The 20,418-nt window shown below is 39.9% G+C and overlaps 1 protein-coding gene across 1 annotated transcript in view; it reads left to right on the forward strand.

Moving 5' to 3' along the window:
- The first annotated feature begins 2,258 nt into the window (after positions 1-2,258).
- The window catches only part of HCRTR2 (hypocretin receptor 2), a 110,493-nt gene continuing 92,333 nt past the window's right edge, over positions 2,259-20,418 (forward strand). Inside the window, exon 1 of the mRNA XM_044931851.2 lies at positions 2,259-2,843. Within this exon, the coding sequence (XP_044787786.1) occupies positions 2,621-2,843 (223 nt within the window). The 5' untranslated portion in view covers positions 2,259-2,620. The remainder of the gene's footprint in view (positions 2,844-20,418) is intronic.

Consider the following 20,418-nt stretch of genomic DNA (forward strand, 5'->3'; position numbering starts at 1 on the left):
CTTTGGAATTCTCCACTCACTTCATCAGTTTGATTTTCATTATGGCATTTATCCTTCCTCATAATTATCTTAAGTATTTACTGGTATTTATTTATTTCTTGAGTATTTGTTCAAATATTATTTATTTCTTAAGTATTTTTATTAAGTATTTATAAAAGCATAAACCTTGTTCAACTTGTGTCACTGATTGAAATAAAAGCACCAAGTAAATATTTGTCCAAAAAATACCTATCTATTCATTTCTCTTAAAAATAAATTTGACTAGTGCAGATTGGAAAAATACCACAATAGTATTTCTTGTGAAACATGACACACATTGAATAATAAAAGCATTAGGCTGAGATCAGAAGACTGTTGTCACTGATACCTCACTCGACATTTCATAAATCACTTCATTTCTCCAGGAACAGTTTTCTCATGTATAAAACTGGGCCAACAATAGCCAGCCTCTCAGGGGTTTTTACATTTATGTGCATTAAAGAATTTTGTAAACTGTAAAGTACAGAACATATATGAAGAATTATAATTGGGGTGGGATAGGGATCTTAACTAAACACTGCTGCTGCTACTGCTAAGTCGCTTCAGTCGTGTCCGACTCTGTGCGACCCCATAGACGGCAGCCCACCAGGCTCCCCCGTCCCTGGGATTCTCCAGACAAGCACACTGGAGTGGGCTGTCATTTCCTTTTCCACGCATGAAAGTGAAAAGTGAAAGTGAAGTCGTTCTGTCGTGTCTGACTCTTAGCGACCCCATGGACTGCAGCCTACCAGGCTCCTCCGTCCATGGGATTTTTCCAAGTAAGAGTACTGGAGTGGGGTGCCATTGCAGATATGAATTAACAATGTCTTGTGACTTTTGAAAGAATTGGTTACAAACATTGGTTTCATCCAAAGAATAGTTTAGATTTTGTACTGGCAAAACAGATTACTGCATCTCCTCCTAGTTGTATACTCTGCAAGACATTGACAGTTGTCCTAAGAAAAGGCCAAGGTAGGTTGTGGAGATAGTGTCTCTTGAACAACAATGAGAATAATTGTGGAAATAGTGAAAAAGGAAGCATGGAAGGGGATGGTGGGAATTGTGATGCTTATTTTGGGTATGTGAAGGATTGTCATGTGGAAGATATATTGCAAGTAAAGATGCAATAAGATGCAAACTAGGAATTAGGAATGAAAAATTGAGAAAGACAAATGCCGGTTTAAGACCTTATTTTAATGTAAGGAAGAGTTTTCTAAGCTTTAGAGCAGTCACATGATGATGGAGGTAGTAAATTGTGGTGGTCACATCCAAACTAGGTGGAGAACATTATCAGAAGGCTTTTAATATTAGACTGAAGCTCAGGCTAGATGATTCCAAGGTCCTACCCAAGTCCAGCATTGTAATCGATCCAATGCAATACTCCTATCATGATTATTGAAAGTGAAAGGGTCATGAACTCAAGCTCTGACAAATCCCCAAGTGCTACTCTTGGAGACAAAATCAATCCATGAGAGAATGGCAGGTGACACCAGTCCTGAGTCAATGAGAAGAAAGAGCAGCCAGGGTGTGGGGTTCCCCAGAGAGCTCATGGCTGCGTGGGCACCACTCCATCCTACAGTTGTGTGTTGTCCTCTAGTCACTAAGTCATAGCCCACCAGGCTCCTCTGTCCATGGGGTTTCCCAGGCAAGAATACTACTGGATTGGGTTGCCATTGCCTTCTTCCAGGGATCTTCATGACCCAGGGGTTGAACCACTCTCCTGCATTGGCAGGTGGATACTCTACCACTAAGCCACTAGGGAAATCCACGTCCTACTGAGAATCCCTTTAATGTTGTGGGTTATTGCCCTTCAAGGATTTGCTGCTATATTCCACGAGACACTTGCTGTTGCAAAGACGGATTCCAGTTATATACATCTATCCTTCAATTCAAAAATGATCTCCAGCTCGTTTGAGGAGCAGGGAGGAGGAGAGGAGGAGATACCTCAAAGATACAGCAAGTGCGACGTTGGCAAAGCCAAGCAAATGTTGCCTGAAACGACTTTTGCATCCCCCAACTTGAGGAACACAGTGACTGCCCTTCATCCCTTTCTATTTAAGTGTCCCACACAAAAACATAGGCACATCCTATGTTAACCCTCTATTGCCAAGCTTCATGTCCAGAGATCTATACTTGAGACATGAAAGGTGGGGGGAGTAGAAAAGAGGGAGATGGAGCTCACGGAGACACAGGTTGACATCGTTTTCATGATTTTTTTTTTTTCCTACTTTAGTCCTAGCTCCCCTGGGCGCGGGAGGAGGCTGCGGGCTGCGGACTCCGCGCTGAAACCAGAAGTCATTGAGCCAGAGCCCAGGGAGCGTCCCCTCCCGGTGTCCCTGCTGCAGCCTCCGGCTGGTCCCTGGATGCTCAGCCTCGCTGCCTCCTGGGGCAGCATCTCCTCCAAAGACAGCCCTGCCGCCCCTGCACCGGGTGCCCGGTGGGCGCGAGACTCCGAGGCATTGGCTCCGTAACTTTTCACGTCATTTTCTGCTCCGGATCCCCTGGTAGCCGGTCCGCGCCTCCTCCCGCCTCAGAGCGCGGAGCCCATGGGGCAGGGGCCGAGCCGCTTGCAGCACTGAGTGGACCCGGGCTGGAGCCAGGGATGTCCGGCACCAAACTGGAGGACTTCCCCCCTTGTCGCAACTGGTCATCGGCTCCGGAGCTGAATGAAACTCAAGAGCCCTTTTTAAACCCCACCGACTATGACGACGAGGAATTCCTGCGGTACCTGTGGAGGGAGTACCTCCACCCCAAAGAATACGAGTGGGTCCTGATCGCCGGCTACATCATCGTGTTCGTGGTGGCGCTTATTGGGAACGTCCTGGGTGAGTGTCGCTCCGGGCAGCCCCCGCGGGGGCCGCCACGTCCACGCGCCCGGGGCTGTCAATACCCCTCCTCCCCTCAGGGATGCATACAAAGAGGTCGCTGCTCTTGGGGTGGGGTTATTATTATTATTATTATTATTATTTTTCAACAGAAGTTTTCGGATTTTAGGAACCAGAACTGAGCCCTAGAATGGTGATCCTTTATTTCTGCAGGGAGGCGCGGGGAGCAGCGCTGCCTTTGCGATCACCTGGGTTCCCAGAGCCAGAAGAGGGGCAGGGCTGTCCAGGTGAATGTGCCGGAGTGTGGGGGCAGTCAGTCATCATTTTGTGTCACGTGGCCGTGGCCGGGTGTTTGGGGGTTCCTGGGGGGGGAGGTCAGTCTGGCAGGATGCGAAGCTGTGTCCCTAAGGGACAAGCTCTCCTGGGCTGGGGGAGTCATAAAAGATTTGTGAGCCCAGTACACTGCCCTTTGGCGAGAGAGAGGGTTGAGGCTCTGTCTAAAGGTGGTAACGAAAGGGCAGGGAGTGGGGACGGAGGCAAAGCAGGGAGGTGTGCTCATGCACAGAAGCTGAATTAAAAGGGACCCATGCCGCTGGGAGCAAGCAAGAAGGAGGAGGGGCCTCTGAGAAAAGTACCAGGGCGATCGCGATCATTCATCCATCCATCTACCCCATCCATTCATTCATTTATCTACGGTACGCATGTATTTTCCAGAGCATGCTCCGTTTCCAGGCTCGGGAAATATTTGCAACTGATTTTTTCACCCCCAAAGCTGAGACCAAGCTTAGTGCTAGGTTCTCACTGTTCCTCTCTGTCTAGGTTTATATGTAAACATACATTTCTTTGCCCACTTTACACCTCTGCACAATTTTTGAGGGTTGGGCGGGGGGAGTGCAGTGGCGAGATGGTGGCTGTGGTAATGGAGTTTATTAGGGCAGCTGGAAACCGACTTTTTTTAAAAAAGCAGCTTTGGAAGGGAGGGTGGACTACACATGAATTGTGAATGGAAGGAGCGTCTACCTTGATGAATGGAGAGAGAGTGGGAGGTGTTTAAGTGCAGAGGGCAGCGTGGAGGGAATCTCTGTGGAAAATGACAAGAGAGAAGCTAGGCTAGGAGAAGATGCTCTTGATTACAAAAAGGCGGAAAAGGTGAGTGAGGTGGAATAGGCTGGGAGACACTGAAATCCAAAACATAGACTTTGTAACTGCAATGGAGGCTGATAAGAGACTTACTAGGCTCTCAGCACCAGCTTGATTTTAACCTTCTCTCCCCAAGGGTGTCAGTCTGGTAAGAAGCATCCAATGTAGTCCCTCACCTATTCAGGGGCAGAGTAGCTGATAGGTGACTGGAAGGCATTCCTCAGAGCTGGTAGATTATTATTTGATAAGAAAGATAAGAACCCCTGAAAACTTTAGTTGGCCCCGTCTACATGTTCTTTCAGCCTGTTTTAATTTTGCTGCTGTTTTTAAAGGCAAACATAAAGGGAATCTTTTGAGGATGCATGTTAGGTAGATGGAGGTGGAAATACACATTATTAGGGCTATCTGTTGTAAGGATAAATCTGTTAATCATAATGCTATGCTTTTCTTGTTTCCCTTCTTGTTATCTATCCTTAAAACTACAACAATTAGGATATATGGCTACTAGCAGAGCAACATTTTACTGCATTATGCTAATACTTAATGATAAGTGAATAATCAAAATTGAACATCTATTGAGTACCTACTGTGTGCCAGACACCTTCATATATGCTGTCTCACTTAAAGCTAAGAGTAACCTGCATTTGACAGAAGAAGCAAGACTTAGAGAAAGGAAATGAGTTTTTAAGGAACTTGATTCAGATTTGGTTCCATTTCTTCTGACCTCGGTCCAGAATTCTCCACTGTTATTCCACTCTAGATTTAGAAACCATATAGAGAATGAATTCTTTGCTCCTGGTATCTGCAAGCCTACTGAATGCATTTCCTGTTTTCCTCTGCATCTAAGTTCACTGTTAATAAATTACCATGAAGGGTTAATTATTCTGTCATTCTCTCCAACAGAAACCCACCCGGAGAGGAACTTTATTGCATTGCAGTAAAATTTTGACGTTTTGCAGAATGGCTACAAATCACAACTATTTTTTTTCAGGCTTAACCTCTGTGGTAAAATTTGCTCCTTTTTGCTGTTATGTTACTCTAGCTTGAACAGACCTGTGATGCATTATCTTTGTATCCTAATTGCATAGTTTAGGGGTGCGTGTTGGCTAGTCTGAGGAGTGTTTTAGTCTCAATAAGGAAACACCTGTACAGTAAGGCTGCTTGTTTGGTCACACCAAGGCAGACAGCACTGTCCACATCCCTAAGAGCTGAAACGGCCAATTTTATTCAGCGTAAAACAAATAAACAAACAAAAAAGACATACAAAAAGCACTCTGTTTTCAAAAAACTGACAGCTGTTTTATTCAGGACTGGATGGCACTGACATCTTCTCTGGCTGAACTGAAACCCATATTCTTTACTGACATATTCCCTGAAAGTTGATGAGGCTGAAGTTTGACATTTAAGCAAATGAGAAGCATCATTACTCACAGACAGCTTCCTGCTCTTGGAAGTCTGTGTCAAATTTGCAAAACAGATTAGACTGCCCCTCCACCCCATCGTATGTCATTTTATGCAGAGTGGCAGGACAAGAAGTCACATTATTCATTCAAGATAGAGGCAACATTAGGTATGAAGGTGAAATACCACAGCCCAGCCAGCAGATGTAATCACTGACCCTTCAGGTCCACTTACCACTTGTACTTTCATGTAACTGACTACTTGGAAAATCTCAACCTTATTGAACTTACAAAGAGAATGTAATCAGTTAGAAGTCATTACTCCCACAGTGTTCTTTTGTGAACAGAATGACAACATCACTATCATACCGCCTACTTTTCTGCTCTCCATGGTACCTCTCTCATTATATATCCTCTCCATCATCAGAAGCTTCTTTCCCAAGATAATAAGCAGTTTCTTAGAAAAAATGTTGACAAGTTATTCAAAAATAAGGCAAAAAATTAGTCTACATGCAATTTCATGATTATACACATGCTAATAAAAACATGCACGTGTATGTGCTAAGTCACTTTAGTTGTGTCCAACTCTTTGCACCCTATGAACCATAGCCCACTAGGTGCCTCTGTCCATGAGATTCTCCAGACAAGAATACTAGGGTGGGTTGCATGCCCTCCTACAAGGGATCTTTCTGACCCAGGGATCGTACCCACGTCTTTTGGGTCTCCAACATAGGCATGCAGGTTCTTTACCACTAGCAGCATGTGGGAAGCCCAATAAAAACATACACATGTCTAATTATAGAATTAAAAGCCTTAGAAAGGAAGATGATTCTTGGTTTCTTTTCGGAGATAGTGTTTTTCCACTATCTTCAAAATTATGTCACATATAACCTATTCCTAAATATATCTTGTACTTTAGCCAAGTAGCTGCATTCAATTATTAGACCAGTACATCTTGAGCAATGCTTGTTGCTGTTCAGTTGCTCAGTCCTGTCTGACTCTGTGACCCCATGGACTGCAGCACACCAGGATTCCCTGTCTTTCACTATCTCCCAGAGTTTGCTCAAGCTCATGTCCACTGAGTCGGTGATGACATCCAACCATCTCATCCTCTGTCATCCCCTTCTCCTCCTGCCTTCAATCTTTCCCAGCATCAGGGTCTTTTCCAATGTGTTGGCTCTTCACTTCAGGTGGCCAAAGTGTTGGAGTTTTAGCTTCAGCATCAGTCAAGCAATGCTTTGTTTTTAAAATTCCTGTGTTTGTGGGGAGAAGGTTCTTGGGAACACTCAAGAGAATATTTTTTTTTATATCATTCCTGCTACTCTTTGAGTGGAAACTGAATGGAGAGATGGGTTCTAGTCAGTTCAGATTTTAAATATCTGAAGGAAAGGAGTAATTCTCTGCTTCTATTACTTCTGCATTCAAATGTATGATTTTCACCTGAAGTGCTTTTGTCTTCCCTGTTGTCATCTTCATATGAAAAATGAGGAGAGCATCCAACAAATGACATCAGTCCAGCTGTGCATCTCACTTCTTGTGTGGCCATTAGCAAAACTGTCAAACTCTCCAAGTCTGTTTTTTTCCAATTGAAAATCATTGTTTATAATTACTGATTGAGACTTATGGTTGCCAAGGGAGTAGGGTTTGACAGAGGGATGAAGTAGGAGTTTGGGTTTAGCAGATGCAAACTATTGAATATAGATGCATAAACAACAAAGTGCTACTGTATCCTTTGATAAACTATAATGGAAAAGCTTGTGAAAAACAGTGTATTGATATGTATAACTTAATCACTTTGCTGTATAGCAGAAATTAACACAACATTGTAAATCAACTATATTTGAATAAACTACACTTATAAAAATAAATGCAAAATAAAAAAATAATTCCTGCCTTGTAGAAATCCTGTGAGGATATATGAATATCCTATATATAGATATAAGAGGATTGCACATATATATTTTTTCCAGACACAGTATACACTAAATGCCAATTTCTATCCCTTCATTCTCACTAGAAATCTCTCCCTGGTGTGGTTAGTAATCATCCTCTGCCTCCATGACCAGTCTGTAGTTTTGCTAAGTCTTCATGGCCTCTATTCTGGTGTTTTCCTCAATTGAGTGTTTTCCTAGAAGCTGTTAGTAGCATGGCGTTGGCATACCCACCCAGCTCCACCCACCCACACCCCCATAAGATGTTTATTGCATCATACTAGCTGTTTAACATTGCCTTCCTGCCTCTGTGTGAAAGTCATTCCTAACCATCACAATAAGTTTCTCTTGGTTACATTTGTATGCACCAGGTTCCATTCACTCAGAGTTTTTGCAGTATTAGTTGGATGGTCTATCTGTATTGATGTTTTAAATAGCATGCACACATATAATATGTTGACTTAAAGCACACTGCCCATTAAGAAATGTATCCAATAAGAGTTAAACTAAACTGGGTAGGTGGAATGGAGAGAATACATGTAATAGGATTGCTTCTTACCGAGCTGCTAATCGTATGCCCTAGACACGGAAATGGCATAGTTTCAAAGTTGCAAGTTTGTGTTGCTCCTAAATCTGAGACCTTTCTTTTCTGCTTATCCTAAAGCCCACCTCAGCTCTGTGGGTCTTTTAGAACCCACCTTTTCTTACACAGGAAGCAGAAAGAGCTTAGAGATAATACATTACTCATCTCTGCTGAGACCCAACAGAAGTCATGAATAGTGACCATAAAAGGTAAGATTAGCCACTAAGCTTTAAACTTGACTTTAGTTACAGAATGCAATGCATGCTTACCTGAAGAAGAATTAAACCAATACCCTCACATTTTTCCTAATATCATAACCACTTAATTTTACCAGGTAAAGTAAATCATGTTTTTGACTTGAAAAGAATGTCGGTGATAACTTTTTAAATGACTGTCTCATAGATAACAGCAGCATTTATCATGGGCTGACAGTAATGAGATAACATGTGCTACTGATAATTGAAATAGAATGGGTTCTTTCTGTATTTGAAAAAAAAATGATGAGTAAAGTGAAATAAATGAAAATAATACCAACTTATAAAAGAGGCTGAATCTAACACTTAAATACAAATGCATCAACTTTTACAATTTTTTTCTTGATTTTGTTAGGGCATACATGTACTTTTTATGTTTTTTAAATTTTTTTAAATTTCATATTTTAGAGCATGTTTGCAAATCCTTCCATACTGTAGTTATGTTAGCATTCCTAAGTTCCTGAATCTTACTCAGCTCCTCAGATTTCAGGGATATCCACCAGTGGTGTTATTTCCTTGTGAGAGATAATCTTTTCATCCTTCTTCTTCTAGAATTCTGACATATCGTCCACCCTTAGGGCTCTGTTGAATAATAATGGCTCTGCTGACTCACTGCTGAGTCCAATCAGTGACGTGTGACGAGTAAAATGAAGGGCATTAAAAAAATTATCTTTTTTTTTTAATTTAAAGATAATTACAATGTTGTGTTAGTTTCTGCTGTACAACATAGTGAAGCAGCTATATATATATTTATATATTCCTTCCTTCTTGAATCTTCCACAGCCACCCCATCCCACACCTCTAGGTCGTCACAGAGCACCAAGATGAGACCCCTGTGCTTTACAGCAGGTTTCCATTATCTGTTTTATATATGGTAGTGTATATATATATATATATATATATGTATGTCAGTGCTACTCTCCCAATTCATCTCCCCACCATGTCGTCATGTCCATTCTCTCCATGTCTCTATTCCTGCCCTGCAAAGAGGCTCGTCTGTATCATCTTTCTAGATTTCATACATATGCATTAATATATGATATTTATCTGACTCTGACTTAATTCACTCTGGTTGTCAGACTCTTTGTTGTTGTTTAGTCACTCAGTCCTCTCTGTTCTTTTTACAACCCCATGGACTGTAGCCCACTAGGCTCCTCTGTTCATGGGATTTCTCAGGCAAGAATACTGGAGTGGGCTGCCATTTCCTTCTCCAGGGGAATCTTCCTGACCCAGGGACTGAACACATGTCTCCTGCATTGCAGGTGGATTCTTTACCACTGAGTCACTGGAGAAGCCCTTGTACAGATCCATCCAAATGGAAGGGTATTTATTTGTCTCCAACTCCTTTTCTCATTGCAAAGGAAAATAAAGAATATTTATTGAGAATACCAGGTCCTGGAAGCTAGGTTCCACCATGAATATATGTATTTCCATGATGCCTCATGACAAACATAACAAGGAGATGAATAGCTTTGATTTACAAATGAGAAACATGAAATCCAGAAAGGTATTTTCCTTGTACCAAAGTTTAGCCAGACAATAAGCATCAGTCCTAGGTTTCCAATATGCATTGATCAGACTCCATGGCCCACCCGTGTTCCATTATTTCCTCCTGCCTTTGTCCCATATTTCTAATCCTGACCAAGAAAAAGAAAAGAAAATAGAGAATGAGAATGCTACTGAGGTGGGTGCCCTCCAGACGATTTATGGAGCTGTGCTGGCCGGTTGCCATGCTGCTCCTCTGCTAGACCACAGTCGTTCAGGTCGGAGGATGAGCTCATTTGATAAGCTAACCAAGGTCAGGCTAGGGTTACTTTGCAAGAGAAAATTTCAAGGTAAAATAGGTGCTGCCAAAAATGCTTTTGCCTGTTCGGGGGGTGACTCATTGGATAAATATCAGATAATTGTGACCAAGGATTATTTTGTTACTGAAGGTGCTGTCTTTAGACATCGTTAAAGACCAAGGACCTAAACATTTACTATCTCAGATAATCCAAAGATCTTTTTGATCTTTTTTCCCCTTCATTTTCAAACCTTCTCACAAAATTTATTTTTCTTTTCATAAAAAATCATATTCCTATGGAATCATTTCAAAATCATAAGTTTGTATCGATTTGACTGAGTAGGTCAACATTTATATCACATAATAGTGTTCCTAGAGCACGATGGTGTGGCACATGTCCAAAGAGGCCTTACCCACAGCATCATACATGAAACGACCTTTAGACACTGACAGTGGACCACTTTGAGAGGCTGTTGTATGAAATGCATGACATATATGACCAGTCACTTAGATATCTGACTCAGGACTGAATTTATTCATTTCATCTTTGTTCCTGATGAGAGATCATCTCTTAACCAAGTAAGTTGTCTAGATATATATTTAAATAGCATGAAATTCCTTTGTCATTGGAACTGCTTCCTTAGAAACAAAAACCAAAACTATTCAGAATGAATAAGTACTTTATTCTTGAAAATAATTTCGGATTATTACATTGAGATCTTTTACAGTAATTTGCTCTCAATATCACATACATATGAATGATGTTTGACATTTGTATATTATTTTACTCCTCAGAATACATTGTTAAATATATTGCTTCACTTACTCTTCAGAGCAATCTAATGAGGTAGGTCCTACTTAATGAAAATTTTAGGTCCCTGAAATGATTTGAATTCATTTTAAAAGTTTGAATACACGGAAACCTCCAGGTAATCTGTGTGAGCTTGGGAAAAGCTTGCCAGCTTCCTGTATCCTGAGAAGCCAGAATAAGGATACAAACTCCCATTGTCTGATCTTCAGCTACGATATCTTTCGCACCTGGCTTTGTCAACATTCTGAGTTCAGACACAAATTAACCAGATTTACAAAACTTGCACATGCATAAGTAAATAAATCCAATGTCTTAATTGAGAATAAGAAGGTACTCTTACAAGTCATAATACTTGAAGCTCTTTCAATCATCATGTTCTCTTTCTGTAGACATAACTATGTGAAGAGCTTTATTGGTCTGAAAAAGTAGGCTGTGCCGTACTAGCAAATGAACCCTAAATTCTTCTTGGCTTAGCATCACAGAAGATCATTTCTTATCTGTTTGACATCTAATGTAGCTTGGAGAGTCCCTCGTATCCAGTGACTCAAGGGCCAGACGTTTTCTCTGTTCATGGACCGCCTCAGCATAGAGCCTCTGTGAAACTAACCTCCAAGAGGGGTCCCAGCATCCCCCCATTGCCCAGTATTCACTCCCTGTCTTGTACCCTTTCATGTCGTGCCAGAAGTGATCTGGGTGACCAGCAGCATGCATACTTATATATATGCCAGTTTTGTAAGTATGGTTAATTTGTGTCTGAACTCAGAATGTTGATAAAATCAGGTGCCGAAGACATGATAGCTGAGGGTCAGAGAAGGAGAGTATCCTTATCTTGCCTTCTTGGAATACAGCAGAAGCGACAGTACGTCACCTTCAAGACTACATTATAAAAGATCATAGCTTCATCTTGGGCATTCACTTTCTTGCTCTTGGATTTCTTGCTCTGGGTAAAGTAAGCTGCTTTGTTGAGAGAAACTCATGTGTTAAGAAACTGAAATATCCAGCCAACAGCCATAGAGGAAACGTGGTCTGCTAACAACAACCACATGCATGATCCTAGAAGTGAATCCTACAGCCAGATTGAACCTTGAGACGATGCCAGCAGCATCCCCCACTGCCCTCACCAGCTTGACTTAATGACAGATTCTGAGACAATATCTAGCTAAGCTTCTCGCAGATTCCTGACCTTGTAGAAGCTATGAGATGTTTGTTGTTTTAAGTTTTTGGTTTTTTTTTTTTAAATCTGGGGTTAAGTTGTTTTACAGCCTCTATGTTGTCATGATTGGAGAAGAGTGAGTGGGAAACTGCACAGTGGCTCTTAACTATCATTGCCAAAAAGCAGTGCATGCTGCTCAAGCCCCTAACCCTCTGAGCAAATCCAATCCCGTCGTATCAACCTACCTACAAGTGCTGCTGAAACATTTAACAGTCTCTGTCACAGGAACCAGACAAAGTAGTTAAAAGTAGTTTAACTTGCATAGTTTTAGAACAAGAGGATTTAGAGGAATTGAGCTCATAATGGCATAAGGCTAAGATAAGCTGGTAGATATTTCCTCTCCACATTTTGGATCTCTGCCAATAAAAGTAACATATAGTATTGGGAGACTTTGTGCCAATTAGTGTAATAAGAATTCAGGGTCCAAAGATAGTAGAAATCAAGGAACCTATACTAGGTGAAGAGACAAATACATTCACAGATAATCTGAATATAAGGTGTAAAGTGCTCTGACATGAGTTACAGCATGTTGTCAAAGCACATAAGAAGGACACCTAGTTCCATTTAGGGGATTAGAGAGAGGTCCAAGAGAAGATGACTCCTACGCTGAGTTTTAATGCAGGAATTCACGTCAAACAGGTGAAGAAAATTGAGCAAGTTGTTCTAGGCAGAGGAAACAGCAAGTGCAAAATCAGAGAGGCGTGAAATAACATAAGCATGCAGAGAATGTTAAGCGACTGGGTAAGTGCAGATGAGGAGAGGCTAAGGATGGAACTGGGCTGGTAGATAAGGGCTGGGTTAAGGAGCGCAGTGGGTCTCACCTTCTCTGAGACTGCAGCTTATAGGGAGCCCTTCAAAGACTTTAAGGAGGGTGCTGTCATTGAGAGACTTGGAAGGTTTTCACACTGGAGTCTGTCCTGTTTGCGTGCATACGAGCTCAGTCACTCAGTTGTGTCTGACTCTTTGTGACCCCATGGATTGTAGCCTGCCAGGCTTTTCTGTTGATAGGATTTTCCTGGCAAGAATACTGGATTAGGTTGTCATTTCCTTCTCCAGGAGATTTTCCCGACCGAGGGATCAAACCCGCATCTCCTGCATTGCAGGTGGATTCTTTACCACTGAGCCACCTGTGTCTTGTTTGGGGCTCTCTTAATCAAGCCTGGCTTCCCTGGTGGCTCAGATGGAACAGCGTCTCCCTGCAATGCAGGAGACCCAGGTTCGATCCCTGGGTTGGGAAGATCCCCTGGAGAAGGAAATGGCAACCCACTCCAGTACCGTTGCCTGGAAAATCCCATGGACAGAGCAGCCTAGTAGGCTACAGTCCATGGGGTCGCAAAGAGTCAGACACAACTTCACTTTCACTTTTCACTTTAATCGAGCCTACTTTAATTTTAAAAAACTGATGATTGAATCCAATCAAAATTCTTCTAAGTGGCTTTCCATATGCTCCCTGAGAGAGACAGGAGAAAGTGAGAAAATGAAGAAAGGGGTAAAGAAAAAAAGGGGAAAGACGAAGATTAAAATATAGGAACTAATGTTACCATGTTTGCTTTGCTGAACATTTAAATTTGAGAAGAAATTTCTCCTTAAAATATGTTTTTCTTATTTCTTTCCTGAAAGATCAACATGTCAGTCTCTTGTGTCATAGTTCTATTAATATTTTCCAATATTCTATACAGCTTTTCACTAAAATTATTTCCGTATTAACTTATTTTGGAGGTTTCAATGGGTCACCATGCTCCCAGCCATCCATCATGTTAAAGTTTAGATCATTTTTTCACCTCACACTAAAACCCAAAAGATGACAAATTTGAGATCTAATGAAAATTTTTCTTATTTTCCAACGAAATTCCCAATTTTTTACTCCAGTTTACTTGCAACTTTCTAAATATGCTCATTTGAAAATGTACTTTAAATGGCATTGTAATCATTCCAATAATCAATGAAGATAATGCATCGACACTAGGTCAGCCTTTAGGGAATTATAGGAAACACGTCTTTACGTGTTGACATGTAACACTTCAAAATTTCTAAAACTGTAGTCACTATGAAAACTCTTTTTGCTATTCCTAACTCACAAGGGAAATACAGCACAGATGAAAACCTGTAATATCCCTTTCTAGATTTTCAGGGAGTTTTTATTCCTACTCAGTGACTTTAAGATGAATTTATGAGGCACATGCGGAGCCTTGATTTTGCTATTATGTTGTCAGAATTGGAGTCACAAAACCACTATCTGTAGTAATTTATTTCATAAATTCAGAATGAATTTGATGAGTCATCCACTTTGGTAGAGAACCATAATGTTTATAAATACCATTTTGAAGGCAACTTATCTTTCTTAAAATGTACAGATTGAGCTAATCTTTCTCACACAAGTAGAGAGGTGTGGTTAATGCTTATTAACCATTTTGTCATTGGGTGAAACTGAGTCAACCTTTCATTGTAAAAAATAGCTAAAGCTTAATCTCTCCAATCAGAATACTTAATACAAAAGTTTCTCAAATTTAGAAAGCTGAAAAACAAATTCATTAAAACATCTCACCAGCTGGTGTAGGAAAAAGACTTCGTAATTGTTGGGACGTTTATGTGCTTGGGCTTGATTTATATTATAATTCAGCCACAGGAAGCCTGGAAAGCCTTGTTCTTTGAAATCATCAAAGATGGTGATGGTGACTCATAGATTCCTGAAAGTCAGTAAGATTATCCTGGTTTATAAATTTATGTGTTTTCTTCCCCAGACATGATCAACTGACTGCAACTGGCCAAACTATCTCAGTGAAAAAGGGGAAAAAATAAGAATTTAAGAAGCTTAAAACACATAAGAAAACATGAGCACACTCACACACATACACACACACATTTTGGGGATTGTATTACATGAACAACATGATTTTGATGTACCCTATTTTTTCATGCAAGATTAAGAAGCTACCTTCCAAACTTTTAAAATGTCCAAAAACCTGGACATAAAGCCTTGACTTTCCCAAAGTCAAGAGATATTCTCAACTATCCTCTGAGTGAATGGATTAGACTTTAGGGAAATTAAAAAATAAATACATTAGAGGCCTTGATTACATTCATGTAAGAAGGAGCACCCCTTAGGTGATTGATCTTTCTAGCAAAATGTATATTCTTTGAACAGACTCAATATATTCCTGCTTTAAGGTCTTCACAATTTCTAACCCCCTCTGGTTTGCTCCTGGCCAGTTCCTGCCCAGCTCACGTTGTCACATCTTAAGAGATGGTCTCTAAGGAGGCATCTCGTTTTGCATCTCTACCCACAATGTTAGCCTCTCATTTTGTTTCTCTCATAGAACTTACTACTATTAGGAAATTTCCTGGTTGTACAGTGGTTAGGATCCTGTGCTTTCACTGCTGAGGGCCTGGGTTCAATCCCTGTGCAGGGAACTAAGATCCCAGAAACTTCATGGCATGGATACAAATAATGATGATGATGATAAAATAAAAGAATTTGTGATAGAAGAAGCAGACCTGAAAATTAAAGGAAAAAAAAACATTTAAAAGAACTTAGTACTATTAGAAATGATATTGTTCATTTGCTCATTTTATTGTTGTGTCCTATAAGTAACATATAAGTTCCAAGAGAGTAGTTCCTTTATTTCTCATTTTCACAGGTGTGTCATTAGCATCTAGAACAGTGCCCAACACACAGCAATGAATTAAAGTATTAGATTTCCACCAGGAAAAATACTTTAGATATAGGCACATTTTAAAAATTAGGAATTGTAGGTTTTAAATTTCTTCTATATACAATTTCAAAACAAACCTCAATCATTTGACTCATTTTGGGGATAATTTTGTTCAATATCTTGAGAACACACACATTAAAATAAATATTATATAATTACTCATGATTAGGGGAGACTATTTCTAAAATCTCTCCCCATCACTCTAATTCCACTGACAATACCAAGAAGGTGATTTTGCTCTCCTCTTGAGGAGCAAATGAGATTTATAAGCATATTCAAGAAATATGCTTTCAAATAGCATGCTGTATTCCTGCAATTACTGAGGAGAACATGTATAAAATCCGTAGTTAAAACCCACTTTGTTTCAAAGTGATTCTTAGTTGTTGTTGTTGTTTTTATGTTTTTATAGAAGCCTAAGGAAATGTGTGACCATTTGTGTCCCAGATGGGATAAGAGAGCTGAGACTGAATGTTATCACAACCTCATACTTTCTGTAAGCATAAAAGGGCTAAACATATCCCTGTATGAGCCCAAGATGATTCAGGAATGCCAACACAGCCTCAGCTCTAGGAATCCTTTGTCATTTTCCCCCATTGCTAGTGGCAATAGACTACAGAAAAGGTAAAAAAAAAAATCATATTTTCAGGTAGAGCTCAGGGGTAATGTTGGTAATAACTGGAGAGTTCCACATTCTTTTAATGTGGAACAAGAGAATTAATAAGCCCATTGACTAATTCTGGTCCTCAATTTCCTGAAATAGCCATCAAATTAAAAAAATTTTGAAAACCAAAGCACAGTCTTGCCCAAAGATGGGAGGCATTGTTAATTCTAGCAGACTTATGACTAACTCAAACAATATTATCAATGTTTCTCGTTACTGTGCATCAGTGAATTCTAATAGACTTTCGTGTTGGGCTTTTAGGGGTTATTGTGTTACCCTAATTAACTAGCTCTTCGACAAGTGTACTTGTCATCTGCCGTCTAGGTTACTCCTCACAAGTGTGACAGGGTGATTATTCACTCCTCTTCCCAGAAAGTGGAATTTTGTATTACACAACTGTTGTGTGTTAGGTGCTTGGATAGACTGTGTTAGTATGTTTACATAAATTTGCATAGTATCACTTGGCCTTTCTATTCCTGAGCAGGAAGTAAATATAATGCTCTGTTCTGCACTTCCTTTTTCCTTTTGCTAGTGCCTCCATGCTAGTATGTATAGAAAGTTGAAAAATACGTATTCAATTAAAGGAGAACACAAATATTAAAGGAGAACACAGATTCTCATGTCCTTTTTTTTTTTTTTGGAAACTCAACTGAAATGAACTTGAGTTTCAATGACTCATCAATACTGCCTCAGTGATCTAAAGCTCATTTTAAGCTACCTGGACATAGCAGTTAGAGGAGTGAGAGCAAGAGTCAAGCTGGGTGCAGACTTTCCTTTCTAGTGAATGGAAGATCATAAGATCTCTCTGAGAACCAAGTCACCATTAGCAACAGTGACAACATCTAGAGAATCTTGAAGTCATGCAAATATATTTTTCATCCAAATGGAGGTAGAGGCAGCATAAAGAAGCAGAGGGCTTAGTCCAACAAGAGCAGCAAAAGGTACACAGAATAAAGCAGCCTGGACCAACATAATGGCTTTCTAGGGCTTATCTAATTTGGAGCTATTTCCTTTTCTTATTTCATTCAGCAAATATTTATTGAGCACCCACAACGTGTAATCTGTTCTATTACATTCTGTGGAGGAAATACAGAGTGAAGGAGGCATGGTCCTTACCTACAAGGAATTTCTAATCTTGGAGGAGAGACTGACATGTCAAAAATAGTCTGTGGTATGAGGGTTATTGGAGAAACACACGCTAAGTACTAGACCATAGAAACATAACTATTAGATCTGATTTGGGGTAGGAAGTGGGGCTTCCCTGGTAGCTCAGATGGTAAAAAATCTGTATGCCATGCAGGAGACCCAATTTTGATTCTGGAGAAGGGGATGGCAACTCACTCCAGTATTCTTGTCTGGAGAATTCTATGGACAGAGAAGCCTGGTGGGCTACAGTCCATGGGGTTGCAAAGTGGCAGACATGACTAAGCAACTAGTGTGTATGTGTCGAGGGAGCAGGGGGTGGGTAGGAAGGACCCTTTCCCTGAGGAGGTGGCATTTGAGGCGTTGCTGACATGTGAGTATATTTTTGAAAAGTTCCAAAAAATGAAAAGAAATTACATCTAAGTTGATAAAGTTTTATATATACACATAAATATAAAACTGTGCTGAAAATGGGCTTCCCTGGTAGCTCAGCTGGTGAAGAACCCACCTGCAGTTCAGGAGACTCCAGTTCGATCCCTGGGTTGGGAAGATCCCCTGGAAAAGGGAATGGCTACCCACTCCAATATTCTTCTGGCCTGGAGAATTCCATGGACTGTACAGTCCATGGAGTTGCAAAGAGTTGGACATGACTAAGTGACTTTAACATGCTGAAAATATCATTCAGGGAATTTCAGTAAAAAACAGGCTTCTGTTATTTTTTAATTTCAAAGAATAGAGAGCTCAAGTAATATTTTTGATGCTTTGCATTGCTTTCATGATCTACTTTATTTTGTGGGTATCTGTGAAGTCTCCCCTGTATTTTTATATCACGGTGGATTGGATTTTATTTTTTTTTAATTTTATTTTTATTTTTAAATTTTACAATATTGTATTAGTTTTGCCAAACATCGAATGACATCACTTGAGTTTATTTTAAAATGAGTCCTGATAGATAGGAGCTTTTCAGGGGAAGATAAATCTGGGGCAAAGGTAGGAATGCGTTGAGGTTACGAGACCAGGCACTGGGAAGCCTACTGAGACTCTTCAGGAAACTCTTCAGGAAAGTGATTATGAGGATAAAAACAGGGCAGTGGAATTGAATATGAAAAAAAGAAACAAATATGAAACATCATGGAAATAGAAATTAGCAACTCAGAGATGTGGAAAATTGATGGGAAGAGAAAAGAATCTTCTGATTAATAGAACTTTTTGGCCAATGAAAGTATGATGATTGCCTTATTAGTCTTTTTCTCAACATAGGCAGGACAGAGAGAAAGAAAACTAGGCTTTGTGAGTAGAGGGATCATGGTGAATTTGCCAAGGCAGGTTGAGTTTGCATTGTTAGAGGAATATGCACGTGAGCCTATCCAGCAGGAAGTAGAGCTGGATGACCCACACGCCACTCACAATTAGTTTTGCTACTCTGAGAGAATTTTTTTTCCTCTTTGTATCTGTACAGGCAACATATACAGTTTATGTGAGAATTAGACTTCTGAAGTAAAGTTTTCAAGGGAATGTAAACCTCTTAATGGGTACATCAAATAGAGAGACTCTTTTTTGCAACACTAAATTCTTTGGCTCAACAATATTTATTGTGTGTCTATAGCAACAAACAGAGAAAACTTACTCTTTCAGAAAGTTTATATTCTAATGGTGGCATTAAGGACATATTTTGACTGTAGAACCAATAGGATTTACTGATAGAGTGCATGTGCGTGTGAAATAGAGTGGGGAGTCAACATTTTCATGCCAAGTAGATGATGAGTGGTGTCAGGTGAGATTCAGAATCCTGGGGGATGTGTGAGTTAGATGTAGGGAAGGAGAGAGAGTTAAAATTTTGATGTCAGACAGTCTAAATTTGAGACAGTATCTGTAGGTGTATTGTGAACATTTGAATAGTCAGGAATTTAAGCAAAAAGGACAAACCAGGCAAAAAAACCCCGAGATTTTATAACCAATATCCTTGTTTATATCCATTTTTTTTTAAAAATGAGGAAAATTTTACTGAGAGAACTGTTAAAGATAAGAATTTAATAAAAGGGGTTGCTATATCTTCTTTTTTGTTTGTTTTATTTTATAATGTAATATATCTGATTAGCAATGTTGTAATAGGTTCAGGTGTACAGCAAAGGGATTCAGTTATACATATACATATATCTATTCTCCCCTAAATTCTCCTTTCATCCAGAAAGCCACATAAAACTGAGCAGAGTTCCTTGTGCTATATAGTAGATCCTGTTGGTTATCCATTTTAAATACAGCAGAGTGTACCTTGTCCATCCCAAACTCATTTTAACATATTCCCTGCAGATATGAAAAACTGTAGAAGGAAATGCACAGTGAATTTAAAAAAAAGAGTTCTTTGCAGGTTATTTTACTCTTTTTTTCCCCTATATGAAATCATTACAGCTATATTTCCTTGAATCTTGAAAACGGTCACTTTGAACTGTACTTTAAAAAACAAAAACAAACAACTGGAGAATGCGGTAAAAATTTCATTTTCAGTGCTCATGCATGACTTACTGAGTCAGAATTTTAGGGATGCTGACTGTAGAATCTCCATTTTAAATAGGACTCCAGTACACTGAACAGGAAATTCCTGTCACAGAAAAAAGTAAAGGTGAGCCTCATTATTTGAGACCTCCTATTTCTGGAGGCCAATATGAAAGCCCTGTGCTTTTACATTTGACACAAGTTCGATTGTGTCAATAAAGATCTATCAGAGGAGAGAAGATAAAAGGACCTGCTTTCAAATGGGATTAGGCAGAAAAATAACAACAACAACAAAAATGAGGCAAAAAGACTAATAGGAGGGATTAAAGGAAGAAAAGGAAGGGTTAAATGTGTGAGAGCACCCAAATTCCTCTGACAACTTTGAAGCAATACTTTGTTATAACATTTTTAAGCAAGGTGTCAATGTGCGCAGTGGCGCAATTTATTATT

Source organism: Bubalus bubalis, chromosome 2 (assembly GCF_019923935.1).
Source record: "Bubalus bubalis isolate 160015118507 breed Murrah chromosome 2, NDDB_SH_1, whole genome shotgun sequence".
Taxonomy (NCBI): Eukaryota; Metazoa; Chordata; class Mammalia; order Artiodactyla; family Bovidae; genus Bubalus; species Bubalus bubalis.